This window comes from Coturnix japonica, chromosome 11 (assembly GCF_001577835.2).
Source record: "Coturnix japonica isolate 7356 chromosome 11, Coturnix japonica 2.1, whole genome shotgun sequence".
NCBI classification, from domain to species: domain Eukaryota; kingdom Metazoa; phylum Chordata; class Aves; order Galliformes; family Phasianidae; genus Coturnix; species Coturnix japonica.
Genome location: NC_029526.1, coordinates 8,501,663 through 8,520,628, shown reverse-complemented (window position 1 = coordinate 8,520,628; position 18,966 = coordinate 8,501,663). Strand labels below are relative to the sequence as shown.

The following is an 18,966-nucleotide window of genomic DNA, read 5'->3' as shown; positions in this document are numbered from 1 at the left end:
TGCACAAGAACAACACACTTACTAGCGCTCGCTTCAAACAGTTTTATTCTGTTCCAAAAAACACTGCAGTTGGGATCATACATGTTTCTGTTAAATGATGTCAGAAAAGGGCTTTGTGGTTGTAGAGTGTTTATCAGCACAATGTTTTTGAATAAATGCACAGCACAGGTTTTACTTCATGCAGGAGTTGCAGAAATTCAGGGAAACTATTTCTTTTTTAAGAAACACTCCAGCCATTTGATAAAAATGGAGGTAGCTTTAAGAACGTACGACACCAGATGTCTGAACAGTGCTGTTTTACAATTACACAGTTAATTTTAACTTGCTTTTTTCTTTTTAGACAGCCTGATCATTTTGTAGAACACTTCAATTGTACGATGGTAACAATTTCTTTATAATAGAGACTGGGCCCAATCCAAACACAAACAATGCCTACTTTGATGCTTTAACTTTGATTTATACATTTCTAGTAAAGAGCTGAGAGTCTGTGAGCTGCTGGAGGGGCTTCCTTGAGGGAAACCTTGCTTCCAACACTTCCATGGCTTAGACTCTGGAGGCAAGTCCATTAAACTCCTGCAGGGAGTGGCTGCTCCCAGCTTTACACTGAAGTTCTCATGTTACCGTATCTCCAATAGCAGCAAGTTAAGGGTGTACGGGTGCTGAAAGCATGGCTTACACACTGAGTAAGGGGCAACAATGTTCATGCTACTCAAGCAGTGGAGAACTCCACACCGCTCAGGCCACTTATACTACAAAAATGTAAGTTATAAAATCCCCTTCTCAGGTGTATTTTACAAGACAAGTTCATTTGTTGGCCTTTATACATATTTATATATATTAAAAAAAAGTAAAGAAACGTAAACATTTTCAGATCTTGCATTCTGCCTGATAACTGTTGCCTTTCTCTGGGCCGTTTATTTGGCAGTCTTACAGTACTATTTAATAATCATCCTCTTCATCAGAATCCAATACTTTCCTTCTGTTGAACTAAAATGAAATACAAGGGTCACAGTAAATCCAACACAAAGTCTCCCCAGCTCCACCCATCTGACAACCTATTGCTGGGAAGCAGAAGTTTCACTCCATCACAACCTGACATAATGGGACAGAAGAAAAGCACAGGTCTGTCTCACAACAGAACACTGATATCCCAGTGATAATATCTGCAGAATAGGCCATTCCTAATGATATAACCCACTACTTATTTACCATTGCAGGTAGGAGAAATGATGGTAAATACAAAGGAAATTTCTATGCTGGACTGAAATAGTGCACTACATTCAGTTTTCCTGCTTGAGTTTTTAACTAGACTATATTACATATATATTATTTTTAGATTGTGTTATATCTAATAAACCACATTTAGGAAAGAAAACTTACCTTTACTGTTGTTTTCTTTTCTGTTTGCTGACTCACTTTTTCAAGTATTTCTATCAAACCTTGTTCTGATACCTAGGGGAAGTAGCAGCTTCGTATCAAACAAATGAAATGCATTTTCCCTTGTAAAAGGTATTTGACTGATGAATTATACCACAGTGGTTAGAAGTGTTCCCAAGCGCCCTTTTCAATTGTTTAATTATACAGATATAAAAAAACATTAAACATTTTTGAGAGAATTAGGTTTGAAGATGAACATATGCAAAGAAAATTTAGGGGGGAAAAAAGCAAGACAAAACTCACCTTTCCAGGTAACTGTCCAAATCTTGCCATCTGTATAAGGTAATTCTCTACTGCTTTTGCTTTGTCTGGTTTCACAAGTGCCAAATTGCTTACTGCAACAGAAAGGGCTCTGTTCAGTTTGTTCTAGAACACACCTGAGTATCTTCACTGTCACTTTTTAGACACGAAAGTGGGAAACTGTGATCTTTGTGCCAGGATGATGAAATAAACTGAAGAAGGGACTTTGACAAGGAGCAAAAGCTGCATTTCTTACTTTTAAATACCTGTTCTTTATGAGATTAACTAACTTTGAGTCACAGCAGTTCCTACTATTAACTATGGAAGAACTGTCCTAATATCATTCAGATGTCAGTTGACCACTCACTCTCATCAGCAGCTGAAAAGCTGAAGTGGTTTCCCCCCAACCATTTTTTCAGCATGGCCTCTATACAGACATGTATGGCCTCTATACAGACATGTATGGCCTCTATACAGACACGCATGGCCTCTATACAGACACGCATGGCCTCTATACAGACATGCAGGCTCTATACAGACACGCATGGCCTCTATACAGACGACGCATGGCCTCTATAGCAGACATGCCATGGCCTCTATACAGACATGCATGGCCTCTATACAGACACGCATGGCCTCGACTTGCTGAGTGCAGGTGAGAATTCTTTATTTCAAAGCCCCTCGGGTACTTACATCTGGCACGTGCTGCTTGATCAAGAACTTGAGCTAGAATTGTATTTCTTATCTCTGCTTCCCTGTAATGAGAATGAGATACGCCTTAAAAGGGAGATTTCAAACACGTGAAACGATAGGCACAAAACAAGAAAGATCACAGAAGGGTTTCCATTGGTATAACTAAAAAGAACCCCATGTTTATATATTGCTTCTTCTCTAGCATTTCTGCCACGGGCAGCTGTACACACCACCAATAAAGCTGCCACATAACAGCATCCTGAATTGCTTTGGTTTGTTTTTTTGCCCCCCTTATGCTTAAATCTTTCACGTTTCTTTTCTGACAGTTTCTTTTTACTCTGAAACTCAACTTTAGTATTAAAAATGGGGGGAGGGAGGGATTCAAAACGCTTAGAAGACCCGTGTGAAAACCAGCAGTTCCTCCTGGTACCTCTGTTTTGCCTCCTGTTGTGACGGATCACCAGAAGTATCCTACAGAACGAGAATAGAATAAATCAGTCACGATCCAAAAACATCACAGGACAAGAACGATAAATCAGCATGGATCAATGCGAGCCAACCCGGCCTGTGTGCTACATCCTGAGCAGCAGCTCCAGGCCGTGCTGCCTGCGCTAAGTCACACCGACAGCTGGGCCCCCACACACGGGGAGTTCACCTCGGTTCGGCTCAGCCCGTCCCGTCCCGCTCCCCGCCTCACCCCGTGCTTGGCCTGCAGCTCCGCCAGCCGCTGCTGCCGAATCGCCGCCAGCTCCTCGTCCGCCATGGCTGAGGGGCGGTCACGGAGCAGCCGCACTGCGCATGCACCGTCCGCCGGCTGCGGGGCGGGGGCTGAGCGCGTCACCGGGGCGGGACGGGCGGGTAATGGGGGGAGCGTGGGGCGGGTTGTGCCCGTATGATGTATCACACAGTATATGATGTATCACACAGTATATGATGTATCACACAGTATATGATGTATCACACGGTATATGATGTATCACACAGTATATGATGTATCACACAGTATAATGATGTATTCACACACGTATAATGAATGTATCACACAGTAATATGATGTATCGACAGTATATGATTAATCACACAGTAATATGAATTATCACACAGTATATGATGTATCACACAGTATATGATGTATCACACAGTATACGATGTATCGCACAGTATATGATGTATCGCACAGTATATGATGTATCACACAGTATCACAGTCTCGTGCGGGTTGGAAGGGACCTGAGCGATCATCGAGTCCAACCCCCCGGGATTCGAGCCTCTGTGTAGCAGAGCGGCACTGCTACCACTTGCACCACAGGGGGGATTCGAACCCGGGGCGTCCGGTGTTGCAAGAAGCGGCGTCCTTAACCACTGCGCTGGTGAAGTCGGCTAAAATGCGTTCGCTAAATAAAAGCAACCCGACGTTCATCCCGCGGCCACACGGTCCCTCACATCGGCGCTGCTGTTTGTCACGGGGCGCGGCGTTACCCCGAGCTGCCAGCAGAGGGCGCCCGCGTCGCACGGAACAGCGATTAAAGCGCGAGGTTCGATCCCAGCGCTCGCCGCTCCTTTAGCGACGCTCACACCAACTCTGCAGGTATCCTTAACAACACAACGGCACCCACCGATAAACTCACAAACAAAGCATCCCCCTTCCTACAGCCATTCCAATTCCATTCCTGCAGTTCAGACAGCAGCAGCTGTGCTTCTGAATAACTGCGCTTCGCTCTGCAAAATTAGACGGGAAAGAACAGACCAGCATTCCCAGAACAGACCAGCTCCATTCGGGACAACGCTCATGGAGCAGCCGGCACCTGAACGCAAACCCTTCCACAACGCAGAGAGAACCGCGACGTGCTGCAGAGTCACGCAGGGCTCAGCACGACGCCCCACACACCCGCTCGGTCGCTCCGTCCGACCGGCGGTACGAGCACCTTCCCCCCAGGGCTTAGCTCCCTTATTGCCCTTATTGCCCTCAGCTCCCTTATTGCCCTTATTACCCTCAGCTCCCTTATTGTCCTTATTGCCCTTATTGCCCTCAGCTCCCTCCCATCGGCGCCGCCCGCAGGGATTGGCCGGGCTCTCCCCTCTCCCCCGTTCGGCCCCTCCCCGCCGCCCATTCCCGCACCGCTCGGCGCAGCGGTGCCCGGTCCGTAGCCGTGATGTGGCCGCTGGGTGCCGGTCGTTTTGCGGGCTGCCTGCTGCTGTGCTGCGCTCTGGCCGCGTCCCGCGTCGCCCCGCGGCGGAGGAGGCCGTCGTTCGTCGGGCAGGTGGCGGAGAACCGGCCGGCGGGGACTCGCGTGCAGGGGCTGAGCATCCCGCTGACCCGGCTGGGACACGAGTCCTGGTGCGCCGAGGTTCGGGGCCGCCGCTGGCGCCTGCAGCTGCTGGGTGACGGCCACGCGCACTTCCAGGCTGCGCTTCACGCCCGCTCGGGACGCGTTTGGCTGCGCACCCGCCGCCCGCTGGACCGCGAGGCGCGGCCGCTGTACGCGCTGAGCCTGGGGCTGTGCTGCCGGAGCTGCGCGCCGCGAGGAGCCGCCCCCGCCGAGCTGGCCGCCATCACCGTCCGCGTGTTGGACGACAACGACAACGCGCCGCGCTTCGTGGACGGGCCGCCCCGCGGCGTCGCGCGGCTCCGCGTGGAGGAGACCCTGGCGCTGCGCTCCGCAGTGTGGCACGTCCGGGCCGAGGACGCGGACTCGGGGCGCAACGCGGAGCTGCGCTACTTCGCCCGGCCGAGCAGCGCGCATTTCTTCGTGGTGCCGCGCAGCGGGCGCGTGGTGCTGGTGCGCTCCCTGCTGCACCTGCGGGCGCCCCTTGCGCTGCGCCTCTACGCGCGGGACCGCGGGCGGCCGCCGCTGCTCAGCGAGCCCCTGCGGCTGGAGGTGCTGCCCCAGCCCCGCCGTCTAACGCCGCCCCGCGCCCGACGCCGCGCTCCTCCGCCGTCGCCGCCCTCGGCCGCTCCGCTGGCGCTGGCGGTGCCCGAAGACGCCCGGCCCGGCTCCCTCGTGGCCGCGCTGCCTCCCGCGCCCTTCGCCGCCGCCTGGTTCGAGCTCGTGTCCCCGCCCGCAGAGCGGTGCCCGCTGCGCGTGGAGCGGGACGGCGGCGCGGTGACCGTCGCTGCGCCCCTGGACCGGGAGGCGGCGGCCGCGTGGGATGTTAAAGTCCGTGTCCGGCAGCGCGAAGGTGCGTGCGTGGGGATCGGACCGGGCGGGTGGGCTCCGCGGTGCGGCTCTGGGCTCTGGGCTTTGGGCTTGGGGTTTGGGCTTTGTCGGCTCCCGGCCGTAATAAGGGGCTCGTGTTGCGGCTGCCGAAACTCGGAGTCATTAACAATAGCACAGAAAACCGCACGGGACCTCAACACGGTGTCCGTAGAACGGCCTGTATCGTTTATCTCCGGTTACTTGACAACTGTTGGGTTTTTGTTTGGTTGGTTTGTTTGAATATTTCCATTGTCTGAGGTGTTTTTTCACCTACCCGAGCGCAGTGTAACTCCGCTATATTTGTAAGCCAGTGGATGGTGATCGTTGTGTCCTTTCGCATCTTTTGTTTGTGCTGCTTGTGCTTGTGGTGGTGTTAAGAAGATGCGGAGTCTCCCTGTGGAGCCAATATCCACAGATAATCATCTTTATTGAGCTTGATTGGGGCTCTCATAGACCAGGTAGAGGGCAAGTGACAGCGTGCAGTGTAATGTTCTTTGCATGTTGGTAGTTGTTAGTTTGTTTCAAGGAGCGGGAATTTAAAAGATAACTTTGTTAATACTGTTGTTTTAATCAGGTTAATAGTGACTTAGTACCTTCAGAGCTCTTCAAGTTGCTGAATACTGATTGTCTAATACCCTGCCTGCAGTCTCTGCCCCATGCCCTGGGGGGGACTCTGTGCTGCGACTCCAGCCCGGCCCCATCTCCACTAGGTATGGAATTCTATGCTTGGCCATGTGCCTTGCTGACCCTGTACTGCCTTCCTAGCCGGCTCCCTGGCTTGACCTCAGTCATACCTCATTACCGCAGACCTGTCTGGTGACGGCTCAGCTGCTGGGTGACCCAGAGTACATCATAGGCCCTGCTCTGCTCTTCCTGCTCACTGCCATTGAGGTCCCTGCCTGCCTTGCAGTCAATCTGGACTCCACATTCATCTTTGACAGGCAGAGCAGCACATCCTTCCTTCCCCTTGGCAAGCACACGTGCATTTATATTAAATGCTCTCTCTTAATACCACAAGAACTTAAATTGCTTTTCTAGCCAATGGACAAAGATGTAATCTTACAGTGGACATAGATGTAATCTTAAAAGATCTGAAGTCACTAATTTGAAACTATTAAGATAGGCCCCAAGTGTTTTTGCATTTTGCAAAAGTTACAAATATGTTATTAAAACCAAAATCAATGGGAAACACCAGGAAAGACTCATACATTGGTCTTGTACACCAGATTCTAACCTGAACACCTAAATTTCCGGCCTTGGCTTCCTGAAGATGTTTTCTGTCTCCTGGTCCTTGACAAGCACATTCCTCTGGTTGGCCTCTATGACCATCCAACCCTGAGCACTATTCTTCACTTACCCATTCCTGGAAGAAGCATTGGTTAGGCTTACATTTTCTGTAACGTTTTGTTCATTATTTCATTTATTAGGGCTCAAATAATTTATTTAGATCTCCCAGGAGCATAATGCTGTTTCAAGTGTTTGTCCAGTGAACAGAAGGAAAAATATCTTACACTCACAGACTCTTACACTCATAGAGCTAACATTTCATTTGAGAAGGAGCCAATATTATTCTGTTAATGCTTGGGGGAAGTGCATGAAAGATCCCATCACACTAATCCTCCTCCATCACGAGCTCCTTTGACCTTACTTCATCCATGGGCATTAGCTGGGTAATCCTGTCTTTCATTTTTTCTTATCAGAGGATTTACTGGGGGTGATGCTGGGCTTGCCTTCCAAATAGTTAACAGCAGTCAGTTGTGTTTGTCCTGCTTAAATTAACACAACTTTTTCTGTCTGAGTCAATATATAGGAGTGGAGGTACAAACATGAGTGATGCCTATATTTTAAACCTTAGAGGTTTTCATCCTTGGCTCACCTGTTCTAATTCTATCTGAGACCTTAATCCCTTATGAGTTGTACTGATTCTCTGTGGACCATCGCTGGCTGATATTTGGTCTTCTGTGGTTCCTATTACCTCTTTTATGATCTTTGACAGCTGTACATCACCCTGAGCTTCAGTTGAAACCATCCATTTTCAGGCAGATGTACTTCTTTAAACTGCAGCGGATTTCACACTATGAAATTGAAAGAAAGTGGACATTGAGTGTGTGTGTTTGGGGCAGCTGTGGATGCTGACAGTTTGAGGATCTTACTTGTGTTAGAAAGGAATATTTCAGGAAGCTTTAAAGTCCCATCTTGGTGTTCATTCAGCGTGAACATTACACACAGTCTATGCCGGGCAGTCTGATTAAAGATATCTTTGTAAGTCTTCTGGGACTTGAGCAGCAAAGCTGTTAGATGCACTGTCTGTTATCCTAAACATTTAGTTTCTACAAGAATAATAGGCTTTTTTCTTTCCTTATATTTTAAAAGATCTAACTGAATTCCAATGCATATCCGTTAATCTGATAGAATTGTAGAACATATGGGTAGGATCTGTCTTAAAGCTGATTTATAACATAACAAATTGGATATTGATCCCGTGACTGACGTAGCAATTAAGTTAAACTTTCTTTGGTTCTGAAATAGTTTTATTTTAGTTTTTATTTTTGCTTCAAACTGTTCTGCTGCAAAACAAGTCCAGCAGTTAGAAGGCTGTTTCCTTTTAGTTCAACTAATAATGTACAGCATTCAGACATTCCTTATTCTGGTGAGGTGTTGTAATTCCTTAAATAAGGAAATCTGATTGTTTGAGAAGATTAATCTTACTCGTATAAAGAAATTTCACTTCTTTAAATGGGGACTTTTTCCCCCCAAAAAAAATTCTTAGCAAAGTTTCCAGAGGTCTTCTTGCTTCACACATGCACAGTAGCTGCTCCTGTATAGCTAAGTTCTTTCATTACAAAGCTTTTTGGTAGTCACCATTTAAGACCTGTTATCTGTTATCTCAGGATGTTTGCTGCGTTTATTAATGCAGTCATTTATCTCAGTTTGGGGCATACTTGGATTTCTGTCTGTTGCTGGTGGTAGATGTGTGCTGCACTGGGAATTCCTGCTAAAATGGTTGTCACTTTACTCTCTTTTAATTGGTAATTAATAGATGCACCCTGACACAATCATGCAACTCCTCTGACTCTTTACTTTTATTTTTTGGTTCATTTTTCATGTTTTAACTTCTATTTTAAAAGCCAGATGAGGGTAAGGACATGACAAACTACCGTTACTCTATCTATGAAATAGATAGGTCTTATTAGGAGAGAATGGGGGCTGTCCACAACTTGAGCCCCGTAACATCATCTCTTTACAAGGGTTGTGTTTTAGTTATGAGCAAACTACTGTACTTCAAAGTGGCCTGTTGCAAACTATATTTCCTTTGTCTTAACCCAAATAAATAACAAGTCCTTTGTTTCAGAATCATTTGTGTGTCTATAGTAAATGTGTAGGAGTTGGAAAAACTTTAAAAGCAAAGGGGAAAATACTGGCTCGAGTAGATAGTTTGCTGACCCATGTAGATGGGAATGTCATAGTGATATTGACTTAAAGGCTTGCAAGACTTTTAACTCCCTTATAAAATTTTAAGAGTAAACTGAAGTGACCTAAAAATGCCAGAGCAGCCCGGCTTCTCACCCAGTGTTGTTTAATCATGATAATACAATACCTTTCCCCTCGGTAAATTCAAGGCATGTAGCGTATTTGTCTGCAATTGCAGAGACATGTTCACTCAAGTAAATGCTCTGTATTGACGGATGTAGAAATCAGAATGTCTGGTGTTGTCAGTTTTATCAATTATACCGTGGCAGGGAAACCCACATTTTTAATGAATACGATAATTTTATTTTTAAATCTCGTCTTACAGATTCTTCCGTTGGATTCTTGAGAGAAAAGGCAGTCATAATCCTAATGAAATCCGAAGTCTGAAAGTACGCTGCATTTCACAGATTGACAGCATCTTTTGTAATTTGACATGGTGAAGGGAGATGGGTTTGGAGGCAAATCCAACCGATGCTGTTTGGAATTGCAATCAGGCTATTTCAGCTCATGTGATTTTGAGGCTGGGTTCAAGCAGTGCTGAGCATCAGAAGTTGTGGTTAGCTGAGCTGCTAAGATCTAATGCCTTCCTGTCCTTCCTGCCCCTCTCACAGTGGAAGAACATATATTCCTTTTCTCTGCGGGTTAAAAAGTGGGTCATTGCATATCAACATGTTTCCCATGAGCAGAAACTTCTGCCAGCTAACATGTTTTGTTACACAGTGCAGTCTGAGTTGCGTGTTCAAGGTGGTGTATGAGATCCTTTCTGTGCCCATCATTTTTCAGCTGCAGACGCAAGCAATTGTAGATGGGTACCTGTGATGAGGCTTCAGCAGCAGATTAGTGAGATTGATTTGGTGTTAGGGGATGAATTTCAGCTCTGTGGTGCTTGTCAGTAATATTGAGATAAAAAGGAAGTCATTCCTATGGGAGGGAATGTCAGAATGAGCTCCTCTAAGAAGGATTTTTGGTGAGAGATGAATTGACTCTAATAGGGAATTAAGCAGCTAAAGCAGGAAAAGCCTCTGGTCTGGAGTTTATAACATTAGTTTTATTTTTCTCTATAAACTCTAGAGATGTGGGGCGGATGCTGTTTCAGTGTTGTAAAGGGACTGATAAGTGGTGTTTGCAAATGTGTGTAAAGAGCAGTCTGCTCATGTAACCTGTTTTCATTGTACTGAGGAAAAATGAACAGGGGAAAACACTTAGTGATCAAATGAAGTTGATTTGATCCATTTGAATACTGTATAGCTTCTAAAAAATGCTAATTTTTAATGTGAGGTGTTCCACTGTTACATTACTGTCATCCTATGCAACAAGAACCTCCTTGAACTTTGTCTTGTTGCTCTGTTTGCAAGAAAGCAGTTATTTACATTTTTCTGTTATCTCAGGTTATGGAGGGAAATATGTTAGATGCAAAATGTGCATGTGTGCCTACAAGATAACCAGCAGTACTGTTCTTCTAGGAGGAGTTTTTTAAGGAACAAAAATTGTGTAAGATATCTACAGTGTGCCTGGCTTGAAAGTCAAGTATCCAGTGTGTAATACTGAGAAATTCCTATTGGCAGTGTGTTACAACACTCTATGGCAGTTCCTTCCAAGGTGATTGGGCCCGTGACAGCTTCCTCATGTAGGACCTCCTTGGCCTTTTGCTGCTGAACAAAGTTGCAGGCGTGTTGCCTTGCTGTCACCACTCCGTGTTATGAACCAATAATTTAAGTAGAACCCGTTTGTGTGTTTGTAGGACTTAACCCAAATACACAGAGGATTATCAGTTTTAAGCTGTTTTTGCTAAGATTTTGAGTGGAATTGTAGTGTATTATTTCTTCCATGATGTAGTACTTATATACTACTAATAAACCACTATTAATCATAATGTACTACAGCAGACATGTAACGATCTAGTACTGATATTGACATACTAGTGTATACATGTAGTTAATATCGCTACTGGTACCTGCTGGGGATGGTGGTGTGTGTGCTGTTGGAGAGTAGCAGCGAGATACCTTGAACTACTAAAGAGAGATATTGCTCTAAAATTCCTTCTGCTGTTGTTGAATCTGAAATCATTTTCATAAATGACAGTGTTTAATTCTCTCCTGTGGAAAAAATGATTTTCACATACCTTATTAAAGACCAGTTGGAGATCTGGTTTTAGCACCACTCCTTCTGTAGGAAAGCAACCAAGTTGGTTACAAAAGATGTCAGTTGTAAGAGACCACCTTTTGTAGGATGTATCTCATAGCAATTAAAACAAATGAGAAGCTGTTACTATTTGCAGCAGTTGTTGGAATAGGGAATTATATTTTAAACAGATTCATGTTCTTATACTTGGAACTTGTTAATGTTGTGTCCTGCTATAAATACATACATTACACATTATTGTCCTCGCCAGTCTCTTCATCACATTCTTTGTCCTCTGGCAAGTCCTTGTCTGGTCATGCTTCGTTGGACACCCTGATGTTGTTTCTACAAGTTGTCAGGTCACATTTGTAGGTCTCAGTGCAGACAAGTACAGTCCTGTGCAGTTCTGTTGTAGTCCTTGCTTTGATATATGGTACGCAGTCAAGGGGAAACTTACTTACAGAAATTTTCCTCCAGATTGCCTTTATCTGAAAGGGAAATAATCTCTAATCTCGATGATTTATGTAGTACTTCTGCCTGAGGATCAGATTGGCTGTGATTGATGGAAGAAGATAACATACTGGTAAGACCTGCAAGGCCATGAGCAGTGGATACATAGACAGGTCAAGAGAGGCACTTATGCCTGTCTCTTTGATTATATGGAATGCAGTTCATGCTGACTATCCTAATGAAATTCTGAAGTATTCAGATGTTTCAGAGGTACCCAACGTGTATTGCTGAAAGTTTTGATCTTGCCCAGATGTCAAATGACATTAAGGTCTCTTAACTATTAAAAGGCAGGTACTGGGGGGAACATTTCCAAGTCCCTTTAGTTTTTGATTACTAAAGCTTATTGGGTCATTTGAGGATGAATCTCAGTCTTGTTGCTGTTGTCCATAGTTTCCTTCCAAGCGGTGTACCTCATCTATGATTGTGTATTAAGAACCATCATATTAATGTTCAGTGAACTAACAATAAGTGACAAGAGGAGTTTGTATCTGGATGTATTTGTACTTTCTCAGTTGAAACAGCTATTCTTCAATTGTGATGTACTTTTTGGTGAATAAATACATGCAGGTTAAGAAGTTCAGCAGAAGTAGGAAGTAATATGAGTCACTCCAATCTTGAAGTTTGGCAGTAGTTGTGATTACTTTTCTCCCATTAAGTCTGTATCTGGATGACAGTAGGAGAAGAGCCAAAAGGTTTTTCTGGATTGCATGCCAACAGTATTGCAGACATTATATTCTCAGGATACGTGTTTGTAACTCTGCATGCTGTTATATAGCTAAGTATTTCTTCATTTTAATTTGACTGCTAGGGAAAGAATGGTATTTGTTGCACTTAACGCTTACTGTGATGGATGTGAATGACAACGTACCTGAATGGGCCATGGAGCCCTTCCCATTCTTGGCCGTGGTTTCTCCCCAAGCTACAGAAGGAACTGAAGTATATAAGCTGCTGGCTGTGGATGCAGATGAAGGGATCAATGGAACCGTAGAATATTTTCTCCTGGAAGGTAAATGTAAATCTCATTTTGGCATTTGTATTAAGCTTCAGTATTATGATGTTTTTGTCTTCTCACTTTTAGTGGAAAACCTTCCTTTCCTATTTAGGAAAGATTTACAAGCCTTTGGTGTTGTGGGTGAGAAAGACAAACTTGTAGTGAGTTTATGGACAGACTGGTCAGTTTGGAAGCATGTTCTCTTTGTGTGAGGCTGGTGGACACAGGAGTGTTATTCCAGAACCACAGGGCTTGGGCACAGGAGCAGCAGTGGTAGCCACAGTCAGCACCTGCCTGGCTCGGTTGGACGAAGCTGACATTCCTTTGTCCTTGTGGGGGTTTTTGTGCTTCTGGTCAGTTTCAAACAAATTCTTAAGGCTCTGGGTTTCACCTTAGCTTTGCAAAGCTGCTGCGGATTCAGTCATAATTTTTCTTTGTTGTGGCACTTGAAAGATAACTTTGGTTCAAAGTTGTCTAAGCAGAAAGGGAGTAGGAACACCACTCCAGAGGTGATCTGTTTCTCTGGGCCAGAATGTACCCTGGCAGGGTATTTTCTTCAGAGTGATATTTCAGCATCAAATAACAGCAAAATATTGGAGGCTAAAGAAGGCTGACAGTTGTCGAACAAAGTAAAAAGCAGTTTAGAAATGCAGTCAGCACTGTAATTAGTGAGTTCAAAGCAAACTTTTTATATTTTTTCCATTAATATTAACTTTAAGACAAAACCAACTTGGGAATTGATTCCCTATTCTCAGTATTAATCAAATAAAGATGTTCTTGCTGACAGCAGTTCGTGACTCTTTTTCTTAGGTGGAGAAGGCAGATTTGAGGTTGAGAAGGACACGGGCTGGATTAAAACAACAGGCTTGCCATTGGTGAGGAACAAGGAGTATTTACTGACTGTGCTAGCAGCAGATAAACTTGGAAGCAAAGGGTCTCCAGCCTCTGTTTCTGTAATTGCTGGCTTTCGACCACCACAGTTCACTGAGACGTCATACTTGGTTTATGTTCCTGAAAACATCGCAGAAGGAGAATCGTAAGTAACAGAAAAAAAGTAGTGTGGTGATACTATGTTCTTAGTTTAACTTCTGCTTGATCTCCCCAAAACCTCAGTATTATTGACTATAAATCATAGATTCTGTGAATATTAATTTAGATATTTTAATTGAAGCAATTAGGTTCATTTGATGTATTTTAGTTATGATTTTATGCAGAAAAGTGGTGATGAATAAGTATGATTTATTTTTATTTTTATTTCTTTAAACAATAAGAAAAGTATTAGCAGAATTGTCTCTTAATTTTCAAACAAAATGCAGAATTCAAGTTAAAACTGGTACATCGCAAAGGAAGATGTCTTGGCACGAAGGTGTGTATGAGTTGTATGTGTCAGCACTGGAAAAGTACATTCTCTACCAAATGAAAGTTGGAAAAAACAAGAGGCTGTCTTTGCTGTCTTCATCAATCTTGGTGACAAACCGAGTGAAAATGAAGATGCCACAAAACTTGTCATTTTACTTCTCCATCCTTTGGCTAACCATGTGCATCCAAATAGCAAAGAAAGTGTTAGTAATGGAGGCCCACCTGAATGCTCTGTTCTGTCTTTCACAAATTCATTTGGTATCAGGGGAAACATTTTCCTTCTTCAGTTGAATTGAAAATATCTTCCCTTCCCCCCCCCCCTCCAGTAAACATCTCCCTTGTGTGGCCTTTCAGCTGCTATTCAGCTCTGTTACTATCTGAAGTATTGTATTTTCCTGTCCAGTCTACAACAGTTTTACAATGTCTGGAGTTTGACAAGATAAAAACTAAATAAAATCAGCAGCTGTTAATAGCAAATAATAATGTTTTTCTTTAGAACTGCAATAAAGTTATTTAGCACAGGCATAAAAGAAATCAAAGAACTGTGTAATGCCAGATTACCTCACAGGTATCTGCTGTTCAATGAGGATGTATAATAATGGAATTCTTTACAGCTCTTTTTTTGTCACTGCTAAAAGAAATAGGCTTGCACACCTGTTATAATGATGGGAGATAAATTGGTTTGTCAATTTGCGTAACATCCAAAAGAAATTCAATATTTGATACGGTTATTACTATGTCTTAAGAGGTTTTAATATGGACAGTGTGCCCAGTGAAAGTGCTTTACTGTTGTGTGCTAACCAGAAGCAGTCCTGAAAATCACTGTGGAATACTGAAGTTCTAGTATCTAAATTAGACCAACTGCAGGAAAACAGAGGTGCTGTCATGCACTGCATTTGTAGGGCTGGGGTTTCACAAGTGTATGTTGATATAAGACTGCTGCTGACAAGAAGCATTACCAAACCTTTCCTTTGGTCCAGCATTAGCTCTGATTTGCTAGCTGAGCTGGCGGGCTGATCCGAGGAAAGACAGAGTGAAAAGGAGTTTTCAGCTGGGTTGTTAGATGTGCTCGCAGCTGAGCCTTGTGATTGTGCTGACAGGAGGAGAGGAGAGGTGGCATGGACATGCAGCTGGGTTGGAGAGAGAAAAGGAAAGCAAAGTAATTCCTATTGGCAGGAACATGGTCTTGTGCTGGCTTAAACTGACTGAGACTACAGAATGATAAGACAGAAGAATAAAGCAAGAAAGTGACCTACAGCAACCTTTTGCAGTGTTTCAGCATTGCACCTGAGGGAGTTTAGAAGGCAGCAGCACAGAAATAAGGAAAGGACAGAAGTGTTCAGACAAACAGAGCTTTGTCTTTCTGAATGCAGTTGTCAGTGGATCTTACATGCTGTGGGGCTCTTCTGGGGGATGGAATCCTTTCTCTTCTGAAATAATCACAATAAGGCAACAGACATTTGAGGAATTAATATTCTGCTTTAAACCCCTTAACAATTACTATTTTATCATGTATTTCTCTACCTCACGCTGCAAATACATTTCCCACTTGAAGGCTTCAAGCACTTCTACAGGAAAAAAGATTGCCAGATAAGCTAAAACCATATAGTTCTGTGTGCAGTGCTGCAGGCACATGGTCAGTGGATGCCTTTTCCCTGTTTGCAAGTATATGAAACATTAGAGCAGTACAACTGGAGCAGCAAATTAACTATGTTGTCATTATTTTGCATCTTATGTTTCCTGCCTTAGAATCATCACTGCCTGATAAGAAAGATAGAGCAAAATTCAGTTGCTACAAAATAAAGTCCTCTGTTTCTCTGGTTTTAATCCTTACTGTGCTCAGCTTGCAAGAATCTTATCTTTTTCCGTTTAATCTCAAGATGATCAAAATACTATGTTATTAAATATGTGAATTTGGAGTTCAGGTAGAGCTATCATCATGTATTGCTCTAATCAGATCTATGGGATTGCTGCTGTTTCTGATGTGTAGTATTTTTTACCGTATTTTTCACTGTTGAATTATTATATGCTTAAGAGACTTCTATATTTTTTTACTGCAGCTTTCTTAGGGTCAGTGCTGTATCATATCAAAACAAATCCCTGAGCTACGCTTTGCTAACCAATCCAAGCGGTCTGTTCAACATTGATCAGGCAACAGGGGATATCAGCTTAACACGGAGCGCGGATTACGAGAGTGACCAACACCAGTACCTTCTTTTGGTCAGAGCAGAGGAAAATGAACAATTCAGTAGCGCAGCTGAGGTAGGTGTTCACCTCTGGTGTTCTATATGTCTGTATGTTTTTGTGTTGCTCTTGAGTCCTTCCCCATCTCTGTACAGATTTGCTATGGAGATAAAAATATGAATAGAAATGTTGCTGTGGGGGACGAGGACTTGACAGTTCCAAATGTATGATCTAATATCTAAGCAATTCTCAGCAGGAAAAGAGCAATATAAGCAAAATGAATTTTCCTATGTGCTATGGCTTCTGGAGGTCTCAGCTAATTCTTCCATCCAGTATTTCTAGAGCAATGGAGTTGTTACCTTGTTCCACTTGGATGCCATTTAACTCACTCTCTTTCCACTGAGGTTGTGGTTGTAATCACTGATGTGAACGACTGCGCTCCAGAATTTCATCAGTCCATTTACAGCAAAGTTAGTGTTCCTGAAACAGTTACTATGACTACTGCACTTCTACAAGGTTAGTACCTTCAAAGCCATTTGTTACATTCAGTACGAATGTTTTTTTCCCCTCCACTAACTAGATTTCACTTTAGGAAGCCTCAGGATGAGGTAGGAGCAACTCTTTGGCATCTTCCAGAATTGGTCATAGTTATTGACTACTACCACAGCCCAAACAATTTTGGAGGACAAGACATGAAGGAAACAGGTTTTTCACCCATAGACAAAGTTTTTATAAATCTTGAGGGTAAGAAGGAAATTAAACCACAGAGGAATTACTGTTTCCTGGTAAATAGGATTTTATAACCTGCTATTGTTCTACACAGTGATTTATCCTGTACTGATGGTAGCCTGTCAGTACTCTTCTGGTGTTTTTAGATTTTCGTGGGTTTTGAGCCGGATCTGACAAGTTCATTATTTTCATTTGCATCAGTTAAGTACTGTATGTAAATGTTTCATCTTTAATCACACAGAGTCTAATCTGTCCAAATGATCTTTAGTCAACAGTATATATCAGATGGATGTGAGTATATATAGCTCTGTGTAGGAATATGTTCTTGGTAATACTGGGCTTTTTAAACCTATCAATAGCAAGATCTAGTGGCTTAATTCAATCAGGGTCCTTAACATGTTTTTTTCATCCCCCTATAACTTACCTTGAGAGGCTGGTTGAATAAAAGCACAGGGTACAGCACGGTTTTATGAATCATTTTGAGCACTACATGCCAAGGCAATGCTATTACAGTTTTATATTATGCACTAATTCTCTTGTTAAAGTACTCACATTCCAATTCATAGACTCTGATCTACAGAGTGTCTTTCTCTTCTGACAGTGACAGCCACTGACTGTGATTCAAAAGAAAATGCCGAAATATTGTATTACACTTTGAGTCCAGACTTCAGTATTACTTCTCATGGTACTATATTCCCAGCAAGAGAACTGGACTATGAACGACCTGACCATCTTTATGAGTTCATAATTATGGCTGTGGATAAAGGGGAAGATCCAAAGACTGGGACAGCAACTGTTAGGATCCATATTTCAAATATAAATGATGAAGCTCCTGAGTTTTCCCAGGCAATGTAAATATATATTCCTAAATCTCTTTTATTTGACTGTTACTGTTTTTTTGTTGTTTTAGTCAGAAGACTGATTATTATAGGATAGTAACTGGCTTAGGTTCAATCAAGTTTGAGAGTTAGACTGACAGCAGAGACCCTCTTACAGCTGAAGAAAAAAGACTTGTGTATGTATTTAGATAGGGATGGTATCTAGACAGTCTCTTTTGACAGATCTTGCATTTCTCCTAGTTAGTTTTAGATCAGTTGAAAATGAAATTACAGTAGTATCCTAACAATTAATTGTTTTCCATTCATGAAATCTAAGACCTGCCTGTATGTTTGCCTGGGCGACCTGCTGTGCAGAACCTGTGTAGCAGGGGTTTGGACTCCATGATCTCTTGAGGTCCCTCCCAACCCCTGCAATTCTGTGATCTTCAGCTGATCTCTTTGTTGGTTTCTTAATAAGTAAGCAGCATTTTGCTAGAAATTCCATTTACTGATGCATTTTAAGTAGCTTTTTCCTGCATACACGAGCTTTTATCAACTATATGGATTGTGGCAACTTGGGAAGTAGCTGAGCATAGATGAAGTTTTCTGTCAGAGAAATTCATTGTGAACACCCACAAATTGGTTCATGTTGAGAGCCTCTGCAAGGCTAATACAAACCAAGATGATGATGTTGTCCTTCCTGCCCTTTGTTTAAATAGATTTACAATCCAGGGTAAATTCATGACTGCTTGCCAGGACCCCTTTTTCATCAGCTCTTCTTAAAGCACCTACTCTCTCATTTTGCCAGTTTCTACTTTCTTCTTTTTAAGTGACCTTTTCTGATGACTTGAACTCTTCTGTCCCTACATTTCATTTTCACAGTTATCAGAATTGCTGATCATTTGCATTCTAGATGAGAAGTTAAGGTAGCATACTAGGGTTGTGATTGAGCTAAACCACAATAATTTACCTCCTTTAATTCATCACATATTAAACTGGGGGAGGATAAAAAGCTGTTGCTGAAAATGTGGTGAGAACTCATACTGGGACAGCAAATACAAGCAAGAGGTCTCCTTTTCCTTTGAGTTTTATGCTGATCTCTGCATAATGATATATAGGTGTCAAGAGTAAATTATATTATGTAACAGCTGATGTCTTGAGGATTATATTTGCTATGAAATGTGGAGAGTGGACCCGTAAGCAGACCTAAGTTTTCT

The 18,966-nt window shown here is 43.1% G+C and overlaps 2 protein-coding genes across 2 annotated transcripts in view; one reads left to right on the top strand and one right to left on the bottom strand.

The window, feature by feature from the left end:
* Positions 1-22: 22 nt before the first annotated feature.
* PDCD5 (programmed cell death 5) lies at positions 23-3,200 on the bottom strand. The gene is made up of 6 exons (XM_015874032.2): positions 3,068-3,200; positions 2,801-2,841; positions 2,371-2,432; positions 1,681-1,772; positions 1,381-1,452; positions 23-987 (listed from the first exon to the last, which is right to left on the bottom strand). The coding sequence occupies exons 1-6, from the start codon at positions 3,131-3,133 to the stop codon at positions 940-942; spliced, it is 381 nt and encodes a 126-aa protein (XP_015729518.1). The 5' UTR covers positions 3,134-3,200; the 3' UTR covers positions 23-939.
* Positions 3,201-4,421: 1,221 nt separating this feature from the next.
* LOC107319315 (neural-cadherin-like) overlaps positions 4,422-18,966 on the top strand; it is a 44,248-nt gene continuing 29,703 nt past the window's right edge. The window contains exons 1-6 of the mRNA XM_015874041.2: positions 4,422-5,549; positions 12,477-12,674; positions 13,470-13,695; positions 16,079-16,280; positions 16,607-16,718; positions 17,533-17,782. Of these exons, the coding sequence (XP_015729527.2) occupies positions 4,523-5,549; positions 12,477-12,674; positions 13,470-13,695; positions 16,079-16,280; positions 16,607-16,718; positions 17,533-17,782 (2,015 nt within the window). The 5' untranslated portion in view covers positions 4,422-4,522. The remainder of the gene's footprint in view (positions 5,550-12,476; positions 12,675-13,469; positions 13,696-16,078; positions 16,281-16,606; positions 16,719-17,532; positions 17,783-18,966) is intronic.

Excerpts from the sequence above, each read along its gene's own strand:
- PDCD5 (XM_015874032.2), bottom strand. The coding sequence starts at position 3,133 with ATGGCGGACGAGGAGCTGGCGGCGATTCGGCAGCAGCGGCTGGCGGAG. Across the intron at positions 1,773-2,370 it reads TCAAGCAGCACGTGCCAGAT|TAAGCAATTTGGCACTTGTG; the intron begins GTAAGTACCCGA and ends TTTCTGTTGCAG. Across the intron at positions 1,453-1,680 it reads TTGGACAGTTACCTGGAAAG|GTATCAGAACAAGGTTTGAT; the intron begins GTGAGTTTTGTC and ends TACTTCCCCTAG.